Source organism: Ochlerotatus camptorhynchus, unplaced genomic scaffold (genome assembly GCF_037179485.1).
Source record: "Ochlerotatus camptorhynchus isolate MF236.1 unplaced genomic scaffold, CSIRO-AGI_Acam_v1.1 ptg000045l, whole genome shotgun sequence".
NCBI classification, from domain to species: Eukaryota; Metazoa; Arthropoda; class Insecta; order Diptera; family Culicidae; genus Ochlerotatus; species Ochlerotatus camptorhynchus.
The window spans coordinates 377,953-401,661 of record NW_027040536.1 but is presented as its reverse complement, the minus strand read 5'-3'; the positions used below and the strand labels follow the sequence as shown (position 1 = coordinate 401,661).

General features: G+C 39.0%; 1 protein-coding gene across 3 annotated transcripts in view; it reads left to right on the top strand.

Moving 5' to 3' along the window:
• Positions 1 to 23,205, top strand: part of klar (klarsicht) — a 607,418-nt gene extending 584,213 nt beyond the window's left edge. For all 3 annotated transcript variants that reach the window (XM_065238463.1, XM_065238456.1, XM_065238451.1), the window contains exons 13-17: positions 11,914 to 12,083; positions 20,596 to 20,888; positions 20,958 to 21,177; positions 21,259 to 21,638; positions 21,704 to 23,205. In XM_065238463.1, coding sequence (XP_065094535.1) covers positions 11,914 to 12,083; positions 20,596 to 20,888; positions 20,958 to 21,177; positions 21,259 to 21,638; positions 21,704 to 22,094 — 1,454 coding nt within the window. In that variant the 3' untranslated portion in view covers positions 22,095 to 23,205. The remainder of the gene's footprint in view (positions 1 to 11,913; positions 12,084 to 20,595; positions 20,889 to 20,957; positions 21,178 to 21,258; positions 21,639 to 21,703) is intronic.
• Positions 23,206 to 23,709: the final 504 nt, after the last annotated feature.

Below are 23,709 nucleotides of genomic sequence, written 5' to 3'. Positions count from 1 at the left end.
TTGCGGGGGGATGGTACTGGTATTAGTCAATCAGGAGAGAAAACAACTGAGACTGACAGAGTAGGCGACGACATGGACGAAAATCATGAAGACGACGACGACGAGGAACAAGACTTCTCGGATGACGACAGTGGAGTTAGGGTCGAAGACAAACAATCACGTCGGAAGATCGTAGTAGTCCGACACGAGTGTCGTTGCGCGCGAATTACCCGCTTCATAGCAACCTTGATCGATTTCCTGTTCGATATTGGAAATGTGGTCCGACATTTTAGAATGTACAAATTTTTCGTGGGCGTCCTAAATGGGTTCTATCGCTTGGTGGGTTTCTTCGGACGGAAACCGCCAAGCGACGGAAATGGTGGTGATGGTGCAAGTGGCGATGGTGCCGCGCTCAGAACGTTGTCTGTTGGAATCGTTTGATGAACGAAGGTTTTGTTTTTTTTTGCATTGTATGGGCGCTCACTTTTTTTTGTGTATAAACGATCTGATTTGAGTATCTTTTTTTTTTGCTTTCTAGTAGCAGGTGATAGATTCTATTTAAAGTGTACAAAGTTATTGTTTTATATAAGGTAAAAAAATAACCATCGAAGATAGGTTACCATTCGTGCCAGTTGATCATTATTTTTCCCTCGCACAAGTACGCTTCTAAATCGGTGTAGTTTCCTTTTTGTAATCACAAAGTTACTCGTTTTATGGCACGCTTATTTTGAGTTTATATTTTAAGTTGCTTCATTTCGGCTGTCAATAAAGTTTATTTCAATTATTCAAAATTCAAACATCATCCATTTTGGCTTTTCATTTAGTTTTTAGTTCCTTTTATCCCGTGTGACTGTCTAAAGCATTGCATTTATATGTTTGTTTATTTGTATGTTAGTTTCACGTGTGCAAATGCTTTATCATTTAGAGTGAACTTCTTCCTTTCGGTTTTTTTTTCGGTGCACCTGCTTCTATCTCTATCTCACTGACTGCACTATCTTCTTTCACATCTGTTCTATGCGTAACATCTCGCATCACTAAAGCTACTTTCTTCACGCCTTTACAGAAAATTAAACCCCATCAAAACGCTTTTCCAACAGACAATAGCCAGATTTCCACTAAAACTTAAACAAAATCAACCTCACTTTAGCATGCCAGTAAGCAGACTGAGAGACACAGCATCATTTTGCATGTACAATAGCACACTAGCCGACTACTTAGCTCAGTCACGCAAGTAAACGTGAGACCAGAAGATCCGGTGAAAGATCATCCCCTCCGTAGCGAAATTCGTTGACCTTGCCATTTGTTCTCGACGCACTCGGTTTGTTGAATTGTACAGACGGTGCTGGTGTTATTTGATATGGAAATTGACATAGTGCACAGGTAAGTAGCATCGCAGATCACGTGGATAGAAGGGTGCGATTGAATCTCGGTAATATAATATGGGCTGTTCTGGTTTCTCGGTTTGGGTCAGTGCTTCGATGCTTTATGATGGCATGGGAACATGAAGAAGGTGCCGTACATTATGTCTGCAGTGCTGTATTGTTGCGAAATATAAATGAATAAGCTCAATATAATAACTACTAGCCGAGCAAAGCTGGAGAGCACAGTGAAATCAAAATTTGGTGTTATGATGTAACTTATTTTTAATGCTCCAGTTGATCTCATTTTGGTTGACTTAGTGGTTAACATAAATGAGAGCTAAATTTTACACTGTTGGACCAAACGGAAAGCTAATCCTGCTTTCAATGAAACCAATTTGATTACTGATTTTGCATCCATAATATTTAAATGCATACGGGCCTGGCGTAAATGGTTAACATCCATGCTTATCACGCTGAAACATTCAAATGTCATCCCGAACAATTCCCTTAAATATGTTAAATAAACAATAATCGTTCGTTCAACGACAGATGACCCAAGCAGGGTTGCTTCCACTTACTTGCTATAAAACAATGTTTTTCAAAATTATTAAATTATTAGATGATATAATGATGACCCAAATAATAATTCAAGCTGAATAATAAGAACAAAAGCTGATTATCAGTTGATTTAGGATGTACAAAGCTGATTAACACCAGGCTGAATATAGAGTTGATTAATAGTTCATAAAGCGAATTGTATCCCCGTTAAATGACCATCGGAATAAATCAGGCAATTGTTTACTGCACTTGAAATTGAGAGGAATGAGAGAAATGTAAATCAGCGACTGCTGGTTCGAAACGGTCTTCCATGAAACTTAAAAGCTGTTGATTAATGCTTTATAAAGCTTAATATTTATATTATGTACTGTTAAGTTTTCGGCTGGTGAAAATCATAGATTTAGATGTTTAAAAGATGAACAAAGTTTAACGTAGTCTATGTACAACAATTATTCAAACTAAGGCTGAATTAAAATCGTTGAAAGAACACTTATTAAGCATCAAATTGTCACCTAGGGCTCGTAAATTAAATTTTAAGCAGAACTTGAAGTTCAGTTGCTTTCATTTAAAACATTCTTGGCTGCATATTAAAAGTATAATATGGTATCAGACTTATGTCACCATCAGATGGCAAGCAGCCTTCAATCGTATGGGCTGGTGGAAAATTGACTAGAGCATGTATAGCGAAATTCACTTTTAATTAAGATAATCAATAATGGTGTAATTTGTCCGAAATATTATTTCTACATGTACAAAATGTAGTACCTCTCTCACCGTTGGAAGCAAGGTTTGAAGAGTAATCGATTAACGGTTTATCCACCAGTGGCGGGGCGAAATTTGTTAGATTTGATGGTAGAAACTATTACTCAATTGAAATCAAAATGAGTTTTCGTTATGATAGGAATTGCAAACATTCGGCGTTCGGCCTTGTGCTTTTCGAAAAAATTAAACGTAAACGAATTCTGAGACTCTCAAGTCTTTTTTTTTGTATGCTCCATTATGAAACATCATTTTACCATAATCGTATTTTATTGAAAAATTATGATAATGGAGCCTAATACATTTTAAAAATTACATTCACTGACAAACAATAACAAGTTCTAACCGCTCTAGTTCGTCATGCATAAGAGATAAAGATTTGGGTTAGTGACAAAAGTTGTAGCTAATGTCAAAACCTACAAAAGTATCGTATTTTATTTTATGGCATTCTGTTGATGAAAAAAGTTAGTGGAAATGAATGTATGTGTCCCAGAGGAAAAGCCGGGAAAATACATGGAATTAAATTTCTTCAATCCAGTGGCCACCCTGGTAGTAGAATTATTCCATTTTTCGATCATATCCGCTCGAAAAAGAAAGGTAAAGCGCGAATTGTGATTAGTTGGACGCAAATTAGATCAAAAATCTTATGATGCATGATGCATATTACTCCGAATTCAATTACCTAAAATGATCTAAGCTCACGTAAACAATGGCTTTTAACGCAAATTTCTCAAGAATCAAAACATATACACGCAATATAACAACAACATCTGATAGAGTAAACTTTTTTTTAACAAATATCATTTTTAGTTTGCGAGGTGTGTTTTGATTCTTGCGTCCGTATTTTCACCGCAAAAGAAATTTTCTTTAAAAAGAAAAGAACTATGTGTCAGTTGTTCGAAAATCTTTGAAAATACAGACTGAGAGTTATCCGATGAAATCAAGGCTCGTGTGTTTTTATCATTTTAATGTAGCGGATTCACTTGTATCCTGTGCACATGAACTTTGTTTGTATAATAAAGTATGAGCACATCTACGGTCACACTTGTATAGTTTTAGGATTTGCTCATTATTTATAATACAAATAATGCTCATGTTCACAGTTTATCATACAAGTGCATATGTGGCATAATAAAACAATGACATTCCACATAGTTTAGCCATATGAATGTACGTAAAGTATTAAGTTTGTTATGTTTAAAATATTCGCTGTGAGCTGAGAAACACGCCTTCAATGGCTTCGGAAACGTATCAACGATGGCCATATTTCTTCCCAATTTTTTATAGGTAATTCAGTGATTTGTGATTTGTTCTACAACTTCTTACTCCAGAGTTGTCCAAATTAAAAAAAAAATCTTTGAATTCCAATCTGTCGAGTTTTTGAAGCCCTTTCGTCTTTGGTCAAAATGATCGGAAAAAGACGTTCTCAGAGGCTGATAGTCTTGATCAGGGCCCAATAAAGTCACTTTCAATCGAAAATCGTCAAGCGACGGCGAAGCTGTCAACAATCACTTTCAATTGAAAGTCATTCTGTCTTCTCTTCGAGCAGATTCCCTTCAACATCAACAGAACAACTTTCGATCAATTTTCATGCTGTTTGATTTAACTTGACTCGTGTTCATTTCGTCTTTTATTGTCAAATGAACTTATTTTTGCATTGAAGCGATCCAAATTCGTGCAGTTTTTCTAACTTTTCTTGATTGTACACTCGGTTCATTTAAGCGAATGCGTTTCAATGACGTTCGTATAAGGTCCACACCAACAGGCCGCTTGCTGGTGTTAGAAGCAAAAAGATTGTAAACATTGCTGAGAACTCAAGTGACGACGTCACTCTACCGTAACATTCCATACTGCGAGCAGTTAGATTTACGTCACTGCCAACAGCTGTTTCATGTAAAAAGATAAACGCTGCAATTTATCATTGTCGGATGGTTTGTTTGGGTATTTTTGGAATCGGGGTGCCGTCTAGAGGTTGGAATCGATGACCGACGCCATTTGTAAATCCATGATGTCGGCTTGCGAATTCAGAAAAAGTGGAAAATACTGACGCCGACCCATCAATATGGCTGATTTTAGAATCGGGGTGACGTCTATAGATCGAAAATCGATATGGGACGTCATTTTGAAATCCAAGATTGTGGCTTCCAGTTTATAAAAAGTGGGAAATACTGTCTAATATAATATAGGTATTTTTTTAAATCGGGATGACGTCTAGAGGATGAAAATCGATATTCAACGTCATTTTGAAATACAAGCTGTCAGATTTGGTTCATAAAAAGTGTAGATTACTGTCAAATTTCGACCGGTAGTTTTGGAATCGGGATACTATCTAGAGACCGGAAACCGATGTCCGACGCATTCTTGACATTAAAGACGGTGGCTTCCGATTCAGAAAATGTGACAAATACCCTACAAATGGCGTCGAATATCGATTTTCAGCATTTACGTGTCTTCCCCGTTCGGAAAATACCCATATCTTAGGGTATTTGAAATGTTTTCTGAAAACCTATTGTTGGATATTTGACACTTTTATGAACCCGATGGCCGCCATCTTGGATTTCAAAATGCCGTCGGATATCGATTTTAGGCATCTACGTGTCGTTCCCGTTCCGAAAATACTCATATGTTATGATATTTGACACTTATTCTGAAAACCGATGGCCGCTATATCAGATTCCAAAATGACGTCGAAAATCGATTTTCAGCACCTTCACGTCGTCCCCGGTCCAAAACTACCCTATTGTAAGGTATTTGACACTTTTCCTTAGCCGCCATTTTGGACTTCAGAATGAACTCGTTATTTTAATTTTTGTTTAATATAAACTAAAAATTTATTACTACCTATAACCCAGATGCCATCCCTATCGACAAATGATATTGTGCGGATACTATCCGGATACTATGTTATGATGCCTGACGACGCGACGCGTGACAGGAATGAGCCCCGAATTGAAGTGAAAGTGGAAAAAAAACGGAGGAAGCAGTTTTTGAGTCATTCACTGCGTCAATTGAAACAAGTCGTTGCCTCAAATGAAATGAACTGATGATATTGACGAAAGAAACAAGCGATAGCCAAGTCATGTTGAACAGGAGGAATGTTCGTCGTGACTCGATATCAAGAAACACAATGGCTTACACGAATACGATATTGCTCGAAATGAAGCGATTCTGCGGAGGGTTCAATTTCCTTTCTTTGTTTCGAAAATGCAGAACCCTGGTCTTGATAGAAACATTTTCAGAATCAAACCAACCAAGCCCATACATTTCAAGGTGGATTCCTACATGTGACTATCGGTAGAAGCGGTTTCTACCGGTTAATTGGACACCGAAACGTATTTTAAACGTGGAATTTGTATTTCAATTTTCTGTAAAAATTCCCAAATTGCACAAAACGAAAACAGTCGTTTTTTTTTCCAGTGGTTTCCGAATATAATGTACGATAAATTTTTTAAGTGTATGTTTTGTCAATGCTAATAAGAGGTTTAAAATGATCCTGATATTAATCCCACTGGATGGGTGTCATTTTTTTCACCAGCTATCACTAAATTTTGTGTGTATTTGATTAGTTGGTGTGTTAGAAAGATTTGAATCAGATTCATAGAAATACCTCCTATAAACTTTGTTTGGTACCATTCGACTGTCCTGTTTTTTCGGGTACAGAACTTACTTGAGTTTCACCGAGTTTTAAGCATTTCAAAAACCCAGATAAAATAACTGGCTTCTGTAGAAAAAAATCTGAGTGTGTATGGAAGAAAATAGGAATACAAGTCAAGAGCAAATTTTCATTAATTAATCAGGATTTTAATGATACAAAGCAGATCGGTAGCTTTCGTGCTTTCGTGGTTTTTGAGTCAAAGGTTATTATAATTCGTTTGGTGGCCCCGTTATTTAAGTCAAAGTGTATTTACCAGGAAATTCGGGAGAATTAAAGGGTGATACGGTCAAAATTTGGTCAAGGGAAAACGCGTGAAAACGTTTATTTAAAAAATCAAATTAAATTTCTTTTTCAAGTTCAATTAGTATAAAATTCAGGAAAAATATTCAGTTAGGCTTCCGCTTTTCCAAATCCGAATTGCCGGGCCTTACGCTTGACCCCTGCCATCAGATTTTGTACAGCCACCTTGTCCACCTTCTTCGCCGCAGAAAGCCAGTTTGCCTTGAACTGCTGCTCGCCCTTAGCAGTTTTTTTGGTCTTCTTTAGGTTCCGCTTGACAATAGCCCAGTATTTCTCAATTGGGCGGAGCTCTGGCGTGTTGGGAGGGTTCTTGTCCTTGGGACGTTGTTGGCGGCGTACCACTCCATGGCCTTTTTACCGTAATGGCAAGATGCCAAATCCGGCCAAAACAGTACGGAACAACCGTGTTTCTTCAGGAAAGGCAGCAGACGTTTATTCAAACACTCTTTCACGTAAATTTCTTGGTTGACAGTCCCGGAAGCTATGAAAATGCTGCTTTTCAAGCCACAGGTACAGATGGCTTGCCAAACCAGATATTTCTTTGCGAACTTTGACAGTTTCATGTGCTTGAAAACATCTGCTACCTTTCCCCTTCCTTTTTCCGTATAAAACTCCTGTCCCGGAAGCTGCTTGTAGTCAGCTTTGACGTAGGTTTCGTCGTCCATTACCACGCAGTCAAACTTCGTCAGCATCGTCGTGTACAGCCTCCGGGATCGCGCTTTGGCCGTCGTATTTTGTTTATCATCGCGATTTGGAGTCGCTACCTTCTTGTAAGTCGATAGTCCGGCTCGTTTTTTGGCTCGATGCACGGTTGTAGACGATACACCCAGCTTATTTGCGGCATCTCGGAGAGAGAGGTTAGGGTTTCGCTTGAAACTACCGGCAACTCTCTTTGTCGTCTCAGCGGCTTCCGGTTTTCGATTTCCCCCCGATCCAGACTTCCTGGCTGTCGACAAACGTTCCCCAAACACTTTAATTACATTTGTAACGGTTGATTTGGCAACTTTTAGCGATTTTGCCAACTTTGCGTGCGAGTAGCTCGGATTTTCGCGATGCGCGAGCGAAATTTTGATACGCTGCTCTTCTTGCTTGGACGGCATTTTGACAACTGAAGAGTGAATTCCAAAATCAAAATAGGAGCAACATTCTACACACACACACACCTTCAAAATGAGGGGTGTTCAGGTTTTTTAAATGCAAAATTGAAAGAAATACGTCAAGTTGATATTGACCAAATTTTGACCGTATCACCCTTTATCAATCACGTCTCCTTACGTGCAGCCTATTCATCATTTTAAGACAACCAAAATCATCTTAGCAACAAACAGTTCGATTAATTCACTTTAATAATGAGAAAGCGAAACGACGAACGTACATTTTTCACAGGTTTCTCTGCGCTGTTATTGAAGTGCATCTCCATAGAAATCTGGTGACTTAAGTAACATTGAAAAATATTTTGATCGGAAGGTGATTACGTCAAAAAGTAATTTGACTGGTAAATAAATTAACAAAGGGGATGTGATCCCATATTCGGACAGTATATAGTATAATAGCAGGAGCTTCGATTGACACTGATAGCTCGACTTTGTTTACATTTGTTACTTCCGACGTAATGAAAATTTGCTCCTGGAGTAAAAGAAGGGGCGCTCCTTTAACAAATATGGTATCTGCGTAACAATATTCACGAAGGATATTTGAATGACTTAAAATATCAATTCCCTGGGGGTAGGGTAACGATCCCATAAATTGGTCCCCTCCATATTTTGCTCACTTGGTGGTTGTTTTCAACGTATTTCAAGCAAACTTATGAGAGTGTTATTCCAGGAATAATTATATTTAAGGTATTCTTGATCCAGTAGCACTGCATCATAAGATAAAACCGATTTTACATCTTACTTAAATATTAAGAAAAAAATACCTTGAGCTGAGGGTTCGATGTTTTGATAAATGACTAGAGCAGTTGAAATTTGTTTAGAAGCAAACTTATTAATAAGCTATGGGCACACATGTTAACCGATGTTAATTTAATTAAATACAGTTCACTTTCAGCGGCACCGGTGGTGTAATGGTAAGCGTGATTACTTCTCACCCCAGCAGGCCTGGGTTCAATCCAAGTCGGTGTTGCCGGGATGTTCTGAGGCATAACATCTCTGATCTTGCCTTCCTTTCGAAGGGAAGTGAAGCCACTGGTTCCCGGTTCATGAGTTGATGGGTAGGGCCCAGGTGTGGGAGCTACCTACCTGGCGTCGGTAGCATTGGTGCTCAGCACGGAAAACAAGATCGACGGAAAACAAATAAAGAAAAAAATAAACAGTTCACTTTCAATGTTCTAACGTATATTTTTTATCAAAACAAGCATGAGTTTAGAGCAAAATATACGTGAACATTTGTCCATCTTGAAATTTCGACTGGATCCTAAAATTCACCCAGACTTTGTATACTTTCCTCTCACAGGCATCAGAAGAAATTAATGGCACTAAAAAAACGGACGGTACTTCTATTTATCCCTTCTAATTCATATTCTATGTTCTGTGTACTTGGAGTACTATTCTCTAAGATGGCTGGCCAAGCTCCTTTTACGATGCTTTTAACGGTTGGGTGTTATGTTGGATTCTGCAGTGAATATAGGATATGTAGAAGCAAATGTAGGATCCAAAACACACATTAAAATAATTAAAATTCTTATGTTATATATTATGTTGTTATAGAGATCAGTTTCAGGCCAAATACGATGTTTCGTCTCGGAAAAGGTCAAGTTTTTCCTATTCGTCATATGGCGTGAAACGGCTGGGGAATCAGTAGTATAAACCCTAAAATACATATTTTAAAAGTCAATGTACTTCCATGAAATAAAGTATATGATTTGTTATCATTTTGATTTCATTTTTGTGAAGGTTTATGGGTTCGTTCCTATACAGTAGCGCTTTTGAGCGAGTTGTTTCGTGACGTTCTTGACCTATCCTAATAAGTCCGTTCTTGTCCTTTCCACACTTTCATGACCATTCAAGAGTGATATAAGATTTTTTTTTCCTAGGGAAATCTAAAAGTAGGTCACATCAAACACTAATCTAAGACAATACCAGTATCGATTTGGTCAATGGTCCTCAACCCTGCAAAGTTAAGTCTCAACCCTTTCGGTCATCGCACCGATTCGCGGATGATTCATCCCAACCGAATGACCTACACTCAATGGGAAAGCAGAAGTAAAAGGCATAGTTGGACAGCAGGTATGTGCGCATGTCCATTCTTTGTCGCCGATTCTATGGTGTTGTGTTCTTTCGTCGGGATACTAAACGTCATCCAATAGAATCAGGCACCAGACGCCCCCTTTTATAGTGAATTGGACTTGTATCAGTTATGATGTCATCACTTACCACTACGGCCGTCGAAACGTTGTAATTCGATTACTCTCTGTGAATAGGTGGAAGTTTTAAATTATTCACATATTAAGCACTATTTGAATGTTGCACAAACAGATTTTAGCTAACCAGAGTGGAACCGTGTAGTGGAAAACGATCCTACTAATCAGTGATTCATCACTCGCTGCCATGGTGCGTGCGATTCGAAAATACGCAACTTGGATGCAAGTAGTGTGAATGAAATAGCAACGACCTTGACACAGAGATAGCACGTGCAGCTTGTTTGTATCTTGGGTCGCGACGTAGTTGAATTGTCGTAAAGTGCAGTAGGCCGTGCCAAAATAAAGCTTGTTGCTATGAAGTGCAGAAGTAAAACGGACAGAGAGAGGGAGATAGAGATGTGAAAGTGAATTTTTCGACGTAGCATTGCAACAGTGGTGATTGTTTATGTATTCGCTTTTGATTGAGTGGGAAGATTAATTTGGAGTATGCTAAATATTTAGGGTTTCTGGTTTTCATATCAGTTTTTCTCGCTGCTGGTGGACGATTCAAGAGGTTTTTTTTTGTTGGTGTCAGGGCTGTAGTGATTACGGGTAACGGTTTCCAAAAGGAAAGTCATAGCATTTATCGTATTTTTGTTAAGAAATATGATGCACTATTATGTAGATCTCAGTCTTATTTTAATTAATCAAATAATTTCATACGTATTAGATTAAGAAAATTTTGGATTACTTTTGGTAAGTTCTATCGATATTTTTTGCAGATAGATGCGCTGCAACTGTTGTTCTTGAAAATGGATGTAACACCTTCTGACGACCACATCACATAATTAATATATATGAAGATTTCATTTCAAAGAAAATCGTACCTGAAAGTCTGCAATGATCTTTTTCAACTCCCGAGCAAGACCCGCGCCCGCCAGAATCTGCAACCCTGTAACCGTAATTGATACATATCGCGTTCCCATTTGAAGCTCCGAGCACGTTTTGAACACCACACAGCAAGCAGTCAACGAGCGATGTGGTTCGCATCTCTCGCACAGTCATGTTTTTCGATATCAAAAGCGACCTAGTATTATAGTTTAGTAGTGCTTAGACTGAGGCTTTTAAGACACTTATGCCGACGACGGCGACGTTACCCTAATGGTCACATCTGGCGAGAACATTGTTAGGTAGTTTAGCTGGCACGTGCGTACGTCTGCAACGCATTTTCCACTCTCGCGCTCTCTGGCTGGCCGTTTCTCTTTCCGCTTCGGCGCCGGGTTGCTATGGTTACGCATAAACCTGCGGCTTTCGACTGTCGTGAGGGGCGACTATGATTTAGTGATTGTGTATTATTATTCTTCCCCTTTGAAAAACGGCGCCTAATACGATGATCATCCCCGTCGTCGTGGGAATTGCACAAACTGATGGAATAAAAAATCCGATCTAGTCAGCACAAATACTACGTCTACTTTGTTTAAAAAAAAAGCGTGATCACATCGCATTGACTGTGTTTGAGCATTTTGCTGTCCGTAGTAGTGCACAGCCTATTACGGCTTTGGTAGTAGGTTCGATCGGAAGTTTTCGCCCGTGTGTAGTCTAGTGTTTACGTTCGAACCGCGCGCGCGCTGCGACACACGACACTCTTTACTATGACGGAGAACCGCGATCAAGTTTGTTGGCTAAATTTCAATCGACTGTCAGTATGAAAAAAATATCACAATTCAAATCGATTCATCAAGAATCGATCAGCATCTCCACCACGACCACCACCCGGAGGGTGGTGCAGAAAAGCCACGCCGGAGTACAGACGGACCGATTAGCTGGTAGCTACCTACACTTGACGATCGCATAACATAAAAATCATTCTAAATCTCGAAATCGATTGTGCCAAATTGGAAACTAATCAGAGCGATGACATAAATGTGGTGATCAATTTCCTTCCTCTTGTTCCGCCGTAGATACCATCCTGTGCTGGGAGAAGCTGCTGAGCTGGGGCGAACGGCGACAGATTACGACCCAATTCCAGGAGAAAATTCAATCCCTGAAGGATGTTCTGGAAGACCTGGGCAGCAAGGCGTTCGATTTCTCCTCGGAGGCACACATACAGTTGGCCATCGATCAGCTGAAGGTGAGTGTTGTTTTATTTGCTTTAAGTATTATTCGAGATTGATAAGGGGGGGTCAGAAGAAAGTAGAATTATTCAAGAAGGTGAAGGTCAAGGGATCAAACTGGCAAGCGCCGTTATTTTCGTTTTTTTTTTTTCTTCAAATTTCTTCGTTGGCGTGCTGAAACTAAGCAGATGCACTTGACTCGAGGCAGACTAAAATAGGAATGTGTTGCAAAATGATGCCATTAGTGGCGGTATTTTTACGATAATCAATTTCCTAGACGAGCTCCTTAATGGTTTACGAGTGAGGGAGAAAAAAAAACATCGAAGTAATTAGTAAACGACTTGATCGCATTCCTGTCCGGCACTAAGTGTTTACGGATCGCGTAAAGGGAAAGGGTTTTGACCGCGTAGGTGTGTTGTTTATACAGGTGTGATGCAATTTCGGGTAGGTTTCCGTGAAGATAAAACAAATATTAAAACATTTGCGTCAGTGCAGGCAGTCATGTATGATGCTGGTGCTGAATGTGAAACTATTTCCATTTTTTACGGCTGGTTGTTTACTTTTTTCATGGTCTATGATCAGTGCCAGGTTAGGGCGACGGATGGCGTGTTGTTCACTACTTCGGATATTGAGCCACCGCCGCTGATAAGCCCTCGTCTGTAATGGTCGGTAAATTGGGGGTGTTGTTTGTTAAAACACTGAACTTGAAATGTAAATAAAAGGTGATGAGAATTTACTTTTGTTTTCAACTACTGCTGGTATTGATAGAATTGACATTCCATGTTAAAACGCTTACAGTCATGTTTCTGATTATTCTGATCAATCAAGTTGATAGGTTGTATCGTTATCGAGAAAGCGTTCCAAACGTTCCGTGTAAATTGCGACTCAGCGGTGTCAACAGTGTAAAAAAAACTGTGTAAAAAATACTTGAGTGTATATTAGTTTATTTAGTTCAATTGGGTTCTTTAATTTTGAAAAAAATTATCGTTTTTTATACATCATCAAAGAGCTTCGTTTTCTGAGCACAGCGATAATTTTTTCGAACACACACACATTCATCTCGATTTTTAAATCAGATTTAAAGCAAAATAATAACTTCACTGTTTGACACTAAACTAACAAACTGACAGCTCTCTCCCATACAAAGTGACACCGAGGGGTGCTCATAAGGTGATTTTTGAAAATGTAATCGTACTTATTTAAAATAGTTCCACTGTACCAAAATTGATGAAATTTTGGGTTTTTGTTACATTTTTAATGCAGATTACGAGTATGCATTTACCTCACTACCCTTAAAGAACCCAATTATATTTGTTTATATTGATTTCGGCCGATTTCTAAGATCAAATATCAAATGAAAGGTTATTATATTTGTTTAAGCTTTCAAGTTTTGAGTTTTAGCTCAACATTTTTATGCGACTGGACTACCATGCGTCTCCATTGATACATAGCTGACATAGTCTTCCTATTTTCGCATGGTAGTCTAGTCGCAAAGGAGTATTGAGCGAAAACCCAAAACTTGATAGAAGATAGAAAAATATAACTCAAAATCGAAAATAATAATACATCGCTGATTTATTGATATGTAGTGCAGTGATACAAATTATTACGACACTCACGCTACATTCGTCAACGCATCAACCGACTATCGCTGACAGAACGTTTTGTCCCGCGTTGAGAGGTTGAGCCATGGAAAACAACAATCACCAGTAATGGTCGCTGCTCACAGGGAAAACGAAACACTCGCCGCTGATTATGCAAAGCACAACGAAAACAGTGAAGACTTCTGTAGTACAGCGATGAGAAGAAACGAAACGACAGAAGAAAATGAAAACAATGCCTACGCATTCCAAGTTCGTTTGGACAGGCGCGACTGTGTGAGTTACAAACAAAGCTGACAAAATTAAACGGAAGCTGTTGGGCTCACTCACCAACACACTCACATAAGCAAGCAAAGCAGCAACTGGTTCAAAACGAGCACAGTTGATTGTCGTGATTGTCGGGAATGACCAGATCGGTGATGGATCACCACCGAAGACGACATTCACCAGTTGCTTTTCACTTCTTTCGTCAATTCGATGGATGGTCATGGCGAGTGCTTCGTCAAGAGCATTGATAGGAATGTACCAAGTGTAACTACCATCAGCTGTTTGACGACCGTGATTGTGATAGGGCGCAACTCTAATGTAGCGTTAAAAATCCTAAATTTTAAAGAAAAATATAAAAACATATTGCGCCTTCTGTCTAAAAACCATTAAAACAGTAAAAAACGAGTACAGCAACGTTTTCAATACAGAATCTATTTTTTTTTGATAAAAAGTTGTAATTACCTTTCATTTGATGGTTCAAACACAGACAAACAGACATAACACATTGAATATTTCTCAATGTAAAACATCGTCGCTAAAACATTACCGCCATCTGTTGAGTACACTGTGGTGGGTAGTACGCTGAACAGATGGCGGTAGTGTGTAAACGTCAAACGCAAGGGAATTGACTATGCGCGCCACAGGTGGCGGTACTACCAACTACGATACTTTTGAATTGACCGTTAAATGCTTGTTCGATGAACAACTTGCGAGTGTTATGTCTGTTTGTCTGTGGTTCAAATGTTATAAATTTTGGTAAAAGCCATTAAAAAAAAAATTTGTTTGGACCACAAAAACATGGAAATGGTCACCCTAATAAAAAAATAAAAAAATACGAGTTTAATATTTTGATATAAGGAACTAATATACTATTTTTTTACGAAATTTTGAGAACCACTATGGGAAGTACACCAGTATTGGCCATAGGTTTCTATTTTGGCCACACCTCAGAAAAACGATTCAATTACAATATTCATGCATTTTGTGGTCGAAATGTTTATGTACACCGATGAATATGATTTGTATCAACAAACTGAACGCAACTGAACATCACAAAATTGTAAACAACGTGAAATATTGTCAAAAGGTGGAGGAACATGACCAATACTGGTGCGTTTCCCCTACAGTCGCATTTCGCTGGTTGGGTCATAACCCAATTAAAAACTACAAGGGACAGTCCTATGGGGTTGTACGCAATGGTGACGTAGGACTACGTGGTCTTATATAATAAATCTTATTTGTTAACTGCAGCAGGAGCTTGTGTTTTGTGTAGGAATAGAAATTTGAGCGGGGTTCTCTCTGTGTATACTTTTTAGTATGACGCGCTTGACATACATGGCCCACAGCAACTCACGAAGAGCTACTGATTCCGATCAATAGCGGTGCGGCTTCTTCCTCCTTATATGGATGGTCATGTGGGCTGCAAGGGGCCTCATAGCCTAGTCAGTAAAAGGCACGGTATTACCAAGCCGGAGGTGGCGGGTTCGATTCCCGGTCCGGTCCGGCTTGCCACACAATATGCAAATTCATGCATTGGTATTGGCATCGAAAGCTCTCAATTAATAACTGTGGAAGTGCATTTAGAACACTAAGTTGAGAGCACGCAATAAGCTAATATGCGCTAAGCAATAAGCTTGAAATGCGAACAAGAAGAAGAAGAAGAAGATGTGGGCTGCAGCTCGCTGCTAGCAGGCAGCCTATCGTTGTGTACTGGAGAACACCAACACTCACCACGCGGTGATTGAATAAACACCGTTTGGTGACACCGGATAGAATTCAACTTTGAAATCCGTGTTAGGGAAATCGCTTTTCGCAGGCAATCGGTGATAATTTTAATTATCATAGCAACAGTTGCACATGAAATTTTGAAAAATTATAAAGTTTTAAATTTAGTTATTAACGTTCAAAATCTTTCACAATTTTGTTACATGTTCCATTTTCGGTTTTCACAAAGTGTTCTCCCATTTAGAAATCACAGACGTATTCCTACGTCAAAAACAACTGGATGTCAAAATCTCACGTCAAATTGGATTTGACAATCGAACATAAATCCATTCAAGGGGTGGTCATATGCGTTTTGGACAGCGCATTACGTGTAATAATTGTAAACATTTGAGCAAAATTGCAGAAAACAATAACCTTATGTATATCCAGGATCTTGAGATGTCAGTATTGTAAGTACATACAGTTATCTCAAGAGCCACCTAGTAAGAGAATTCCGATATACACTGTCCCCAATTCTAAAGTTCTAAGCAACAACATCCTAGAAAAAAGCAGCCAGGATCATGAGATGTTGATCATGCAAGTACACGAAGTTTACCAGAACACTAAATCCACCTAGTGTGAGAATTCCGAGCTAAACTATCCACCATTCAAAACCTCTTAGTTTCCTGAACAAGATTACAGAAAACAACAACTTTAAATATAGCCAGGTTCTTGAGACGTTGTACCTTCAAGTACACGAAGATTACCAGAACACTACTGCCATCTACTGAGAGAATTCTAAACTAAACTCTCCACTGTTCAAAAGGTCTTAGTCAAGTGAACACAATTGCAGAAAACAGCAACTTGGAGGATCTTGAGATGTTGATCCTGTAAGTACACTAAGTTCTCCAGAACACTAGAGATACCTAGTGAGACAATTCAGAGGTAAACTGCCCACAATTCCAGAAATCATAGCCTCCTGAACAAGAATGCAGAAAACAGCATCCTTGTATATTGCAATATCTAATGAGAGAATTTCGAACTAAACTCTCCACAATTCAAAAGGTCACCTTTTAATGTAGCCAGGATCTTGAGACATCTAACCTGCAAGTATACGAAGATTACCAGAACACTTGAGTCACCTAGTGAAAGAAACCCTAACTAATCTGTCCGCCATTCAAAAAGTCTTTCTCTCCTGAACAAAATTGCAGAACATAGAATCCTTGCATACAGCAAGAATCTTGAGATGTTGATCCTTTAAGTACACCAAGTTTACCAGAATGATAGAGCCACCTGGTGAGATAATTTCAAACTAAATTCTTCACAACTCAAAAAATCTTACCCAATCACAGAAAGCAGCATTCTTATATATAGCAAGAATCTCGAGATATCGAACCTGCCTGAACACGAAGTTTTCCTGAAAACTAGTGCCCCCCCAGTGAGAAAATCTCCCTGAACTAAATTACAGAAAACATTATCTTTGATTATAGCCAGGATCTTGATATATCGAACCTGCAAGTACACGAAGCATATCAGAATACTAGAACCATCTTGTGAGAGAAATCTAAACAAAAATGTCCAAGATTCAAAAGATCTTAGTCTAACAAAACTGCAGAAAACAGCAACTTTGAATATGGCAAGGATTTTGTGATGATGATCTTGTAAGTAAGCTAAGTTCTTCAGATTACTTAAGACAGAATCCCGAACTAAACTATCCACAGTTTAAATGGTCTTGTAGCCTCGTGCACAACATTGCCGAAAACCACATCTTTCTAACTAATCAAGATCACGAAAGCTATAGGCTATACAAATTGATGAAACGAACTTTTCGTCACACACCAGCAACATCTGATGAGTGACTTTCAAACTAATATTTCGTATTTTTTTTTAATTTAGCAGCACTTTTGAGCTCATCCCATGCCTCTTCCATTTTAGAAACGGTTCCTAGCTTGGTACATCTCTTGCAATTTTTTAGATTCTAATATAAATCACTGTGTCTCCAGTATTGACTAGAGATGGACACAACGGATCACTTAGGTAATCGACTCAGAACCGGTTCATTAATTTAGATGATCCGGATATTTTCAAGGGCCGTAGGATGAAACGTCGCTAGAACTATTCCACAGCTGCATACAGTAATAAGCAAAGGCGGGCGCACACTTTTTGCCTGTACATTTGAAGACATACTTCAAATCTTCACGGGTTAGGCAAAAGGTGTGCGTTTGACTTTGTACTGTCGCATTAATGGCCCTTCGTTCATTTTCAACTTCTATTCAATTTTTATACTGCCGTACTCTAACGGAACTATCCACCTACCCTCTTCTAAAGATCATTCTCTAGTTAATAAATTATCACACTGAAGCTTCATATTAGATAGCATTTCCAACCAACTCTTTTCAATGGATCGGATCACGTAACCCTTGTAAAATTTGATCTTTTGTAAAGTATATTCTTTACAATATTTGTCACATCCACATAAAATTTGCATGTTGCAATGCGAATGTTGTTGCGGATGTAAATATTCATGCAAATGGAAATACTATTAACGGACGATATTCTTAATTTGACTGCGTAGAATTAATTGAATGATAATTCATTCTAAATTCTTACTATGTACGATATCCGATATCGGCCCTTATCGATGATCCGATTATTTACTCTCCATCCCTAGTATTGACCTGTATTGACGGATATATTTGTTTTCATTTTGAAGTAAGCAAACCTTAGCAACGGGTAAATCGATTAGAAAAACTTCATCGCTCAACAGTGTTGCCGCTTTATATAATAGTGTTCGTGACATACTTGTCAACGTGTCCTTAACGTGCCAAACAGTGTGCCATCCTGTCCTTCGGCACAGTGTGCAGAGTTGATTACCCCTTGAGGTGAACCTAAATGTGTTTATATTCAACGTTCAATGTTTAGTTAAAAAATTCACAGTATAATTGTAAATTCCTCACCTCATAGTGCAATAATGATTGTGAAAACAAATTTATAACTAATTTAAAGTAGGATTAATTGCGATATTTAAATTTATGTTCCAAAGATAAGTTTTAGGAACGATCAGCAAGCGTGATTTGCACTTTTATCTTCTCATATGGACAGCTCCGCATGGCCATTATTCCGCTGTCAGCTTCAACGCGGCGCCGCTGCATCAATGAGGTAGATTAGTAGGTGTGGCGTCGCACGAGGGTGCACGCAACACTGATAATAATTTTAAGGAAATTCCAAGGATAATTCCGAGGTTATCACGAAAAGAATGTCTACTGAATTTTAAGGAATTTCAGACTAATTCAAAGGAGAACTCCAAGAGAAGAATTGCTTAGGAATTCTAAACAGAATTCTAGCAAATTTGAGATAGAATTATGGAAGTAAGCTTCAGCGGATTTCTACAAAAAAGCTTTTTCATTTGAAGAAAATCTAAGAACTCCATGTTATTTTTTGAATTGATTTGCAGAGAATTTCTGGACTAATATAAAGAAATTTTCAATGGATTTCCAAAGAGAATCTCAAACTTATTTTAAAAGAATTCTGAAATAAACTCTGTGTATGGAAAGGCTTCTAATGGAAATGTTTGAGAATATTTGAATAAAATCCTGTAATTAGTACTGACCCATTCAACCAAGCGATCCCTTCGGCTTTCGGTACTATGCTCATATAAGCTTAAAAATTCAATAAGACCCATTTATCATTTTTCACCATTTGGATTTATTAAGCAAAATATAAGTTTGATCTTGGAGCCTCCCCCTCAGCTCAGTTGGTAAAGGCGCAGCTAAAAAGCAAGGTTATTTTTAAGGCGGCTTGGTTCGATTCCTGATTAGAAAAAATTCGGGTTGAAACATTTCTCGACTTCCCTTGGCATAGAGTATGATTGTTCTTCTCACGCAATTATCTAATGCAAAAATGGTACAGGCTTAGAAAGCTATCAATGTGGAACTGTGGAACTTCAACTAGAACACTGAGTTGAGGGTTGGCGTAAATACCCACTAAAACTACATTACGATAGTTCATAAGTCGTGCTTATTTGTAGAATTCAAATGTGTCTTATGAAATCAAAATTGTTCAGCTTCATAAGTTATGCCTTATGGATTTCTTAAGCAGGGCTTGAAACGGTTGACGTTTTTACTTCACTCGCTTCATTGTTGTGCGCGACAGTCTGTTTGTATTGGTACACTCATGCTCTTCCGTCGTCTCTCTAATAAATCACAAATGGTAGAATAACATTCGAGCAAAAAGAAAATTATCAAATAACTATCATATGACATGTGTGATTTCATTCTAATTCCTCAATTTGGTGTAAATTAAACCATTTCTGATCAGAAATGTTATTACTAGGAAATTATTGCTTGCTATTTTCAGAATTCCCACAAGCAAAACATCAGCAGCTCTTATTATGAGAAAAAACTGAAATACATACATTCATGACGGCCTTCGGCGGCAGTGTCGTTTGCCAGAGCCTGTCATATGACATTTTAGTTTGGTACTGTTATTTGATATCTTGTTTTGCAAGTGTCGGAAGCAAAGGCAGTCGATTGTCACAGAAAATCTGTCGACTACCGTGACCGCTTACAAGACTGTTCTTAAGTTAATTTCCGCACTGTGTCACAAAATTTTTCATTGTTAAAAAAAATTAATTTCTTGAAAATATATTTTTTCAAATTAAGTTTTTAACACTGTTTGGATATTTCACCCAAAATTACTTGAATTTTTAACCGTTTTTTCCTGAAAAGGATATATTATTTCCTACTGCTTTGTCTCGTTTTCGAGTTATGATTTGTTGATAAACATCGAATACTCCATTTTGATTCAAAATGGCCGAATTTTTGCCTAATGATTGACCATAACAAACAATTATGCAAAGTTTCATGCAAATCGGAGAAGATCGCATCAGATAATAACCTTCGGTCATCCAATCACTCAATAACGACTTCAAACAAATTGTCTCCTCCTTGCCTTGCAGAATGAACGCAAGGTGCTGCAGAACCAGCGTCCCAAGATGCTCACGCTCAATGCCACCGTACACAACTGGGTCTCGGCCCAGGAGCTGCAGCGGAAGGAACTTCTGGACGATTCGTCGATCGACGCCAAAATGGAACAGCTCGACCGGGACAAGAACGTCACCAAGTGTGCGGACCACAAGTGTGGTGCTTGCTACGATTGTCTGAACGAGCTCCGCGAGGATTGCACCATCAACCGGGACATGAAGGATGGCATCAGTCTGCTGTACAGCACATGGGATGAGGCGGAAGTGAGGTATGGATACCCTGAACCCTATTTACCTATTTAGTACTAGTATAATATTAATGATTTCGAAAATTCCAGGATAAGGAACCGAATCGAAAAACTGTCCAGCTCGATGATGACGTGGAAGCAGCTGGAGGACGGTTTGAGCGATTTCAAGGATATCCTGGACCGTGATCGTGGGAAACTTCAGGGGATCGAAGGGGCCCTGCAAAGCGGGGCCGGAAGGACTGACGAAATGGTCAATAGTGTCAAGGAAGTGGTTAAAGCTCTGTCCGAAAATGTTGAGCCGCTTTTTCAGGTACTGATTCGGATGCTCGCTGCAATTTGGGGGAAATATTCTAATTTGCGTGTTTTTTTTTTAATTCTAATCCGCCAACAGGAGCATAATATATCCATACCGGTCAATCTTAAGCTCTCGTCGAGTGGTTCTCTTTCTGATAGTGGCATTTCCGATGGTGGTGGCATGTCTGATGGCAGCCTATCGGAGCGGGAGAAGCGATTGAGCGCGCTGAAGAGGCTGGTCAAGCAGTTGGAAGTGGCCCTCGCTCCGGGAAGTGAAGCCATGCAGACGATCACCAAGCGACTGGAGATGGCCGAGCATGACCTGCGCTCGCTGCAGAACACCTGCCGGAAGATCATCATGAACGAGAAGGGCGATGGTACCGGCAGTCGGAACGAAGGCGAAAGCGATCATGGGGAAAGCAGCAGCAATAACAACGATGCGAGCGTGAAGAATAAGAACAGGAACAAGCAGGGAAGGTAATTGTCATCGACAAGCTGGCAATCAAAATCAAGGTGCTCAAATGTGTTTTTTTACTTTCCAGCAAGAAAAATCGTAACTCCAGCCCGTCTAAATCGGACCGATCCAAGTCCCGTTCAGTTCAGTCACTGGACGAAACGGATTCGGAAGAAAGTCGCCTCCACCAGGATGGGCTAACGGAAACTCTAACTCATCAGCAGCAGCACCAGCACCAGGATCACATCCAGCATGCCACTACCGCCCAATTGGGTCTGATTCAGACCACCAAATTGAAACTGTCTCAGAATCGCTGGGTCTGGCGCATCACCAAGATCGCCGTCCCGGTCCAGCTGGCGCTGGTTCTGGTAATGTGTGCGGCGTGTTTCTTCGAACCGCACTGCTGCGATGCCCTCAATACGTACTCGATGAGTTTTACGCCTCAGTTGCGCTACATCAAGGGACCTCCACCGGTGTGAATCCACCGGAGGTGCAACCCCCCCTAACAACATTCAAACTTTTCCTTCGCTCCGGCGAGGGGAAAATGAAGCGTTTTTGTTTTTGATTTTACACGGATAATTTTTATATCCTGGAGATATAGAATAGTTGTGCATTATTTCTTAGCATATAAGGGTTCCACTTTTTAATCGCAATCTATTTATAAAATGAACTTCAGCAATCAGATTCATTTCCTTCGTGGAGGTTTAAACATTTCAAAAATGTTTTTACCTCACAAAGGGTTTCTTATTTTATAGGAAGTGAGGGAAAGGGAAGAAGCAGTGGAAACTGGAGTGCTCTTAGCAGGTAAATTATCACTGTTTCCTATTTCACTACTTTTTTAGTTGTTAGCGAATAAGTCAGTGTTGGGCGTCGACCATTGTCGTAGGTTTGAATTGAAAATTGATCGGCCCCAACCAAAGATAGCAAAGTGTGCACGACGAGTGAAGGAGAATGCAACTGAAAAACGGATGTGCCTTCAGCGTATGCAGAACCTATCAGAAACAGATTACCATTCTTTCTTTTTTAAGCAGAAATTTGTTGTTGCTACAAAATAGCATTAGAAATAAATCCAGCAGAGTGGATGTTCCTCCGTTAACACTTGTTTTCCCCCATCGTTTCCGTCAATACAGCAATGCAGTCAGTACTATTTTGAACATCTCTTAGTTGCTCAAACAACGGAATTCTAAAACTGCCTTTTTACCAAGAAATAGAACCATATAAAACGTTCGGTGTCGTCAGAAATTAATTTCACTAATCCGTTGCAATATATGTATTGTAGAACAAATTAAACTGTCCTTATTTTGTAAATTTTTGGGCGTTCGTATTGATCTTTTCTTCAACTAACTCGAGTTCTGTCTATATATCTGTATGTAAATCTTCTCCAATTACCGAGAGTACTATCGATTTTGTTTTTAATAATATTAGTAGATGTTTTCTTCTTTCATATATTTTGGAGGGATAAAAATAAAAGGAGAACGCATTTTTTAGCGTATCCCTCCGCGGTAAGTGTAAACTACAAGTTTATGGTGAAACTTGTGGAAGAAAAACAGATAAGTACATTGAAAATATATGTTTATATTTTTAATAAAAGCTGCCGGGAATCGTCATTTCATCCGAAACTCTCCTGTTAATGTTCCATTGGTTGCATCAATCATACGGGCTCATTTAACTCGTGACTTCAAGCATACCCTCTTCTTCACTTATAAGTTCATAAATTTGAATACATGTGGTAGGTCTCTAGCTAATCTGTACATCCTATCAGCGTTGGAAAAGTTCGCAATATTTCACGAATATCACCAAGGGAAAAATTTGCAAGTCGTATATGATTGTGCATATCAGAATGTATGCATCAACATTTTAACTGCGAATAATCGAAGGCTTAATATCAAGAAGACTGTGGCAACTTTGCCAGAATCCAAGCGTCAGATACAGTAACGCTGCGCTTGAGTGAAGGTGGCAGTAACGCATAGAAAAATGAGCAAATACACAAACTTTTCTTCTGAGGATGTAATCTTTGCTATCAAATTCGTTCGAAGCATTTACTTTTGAGCGGCAGATGACGCGATTGTACCTGTTTCATAGCGTTCGTATGAG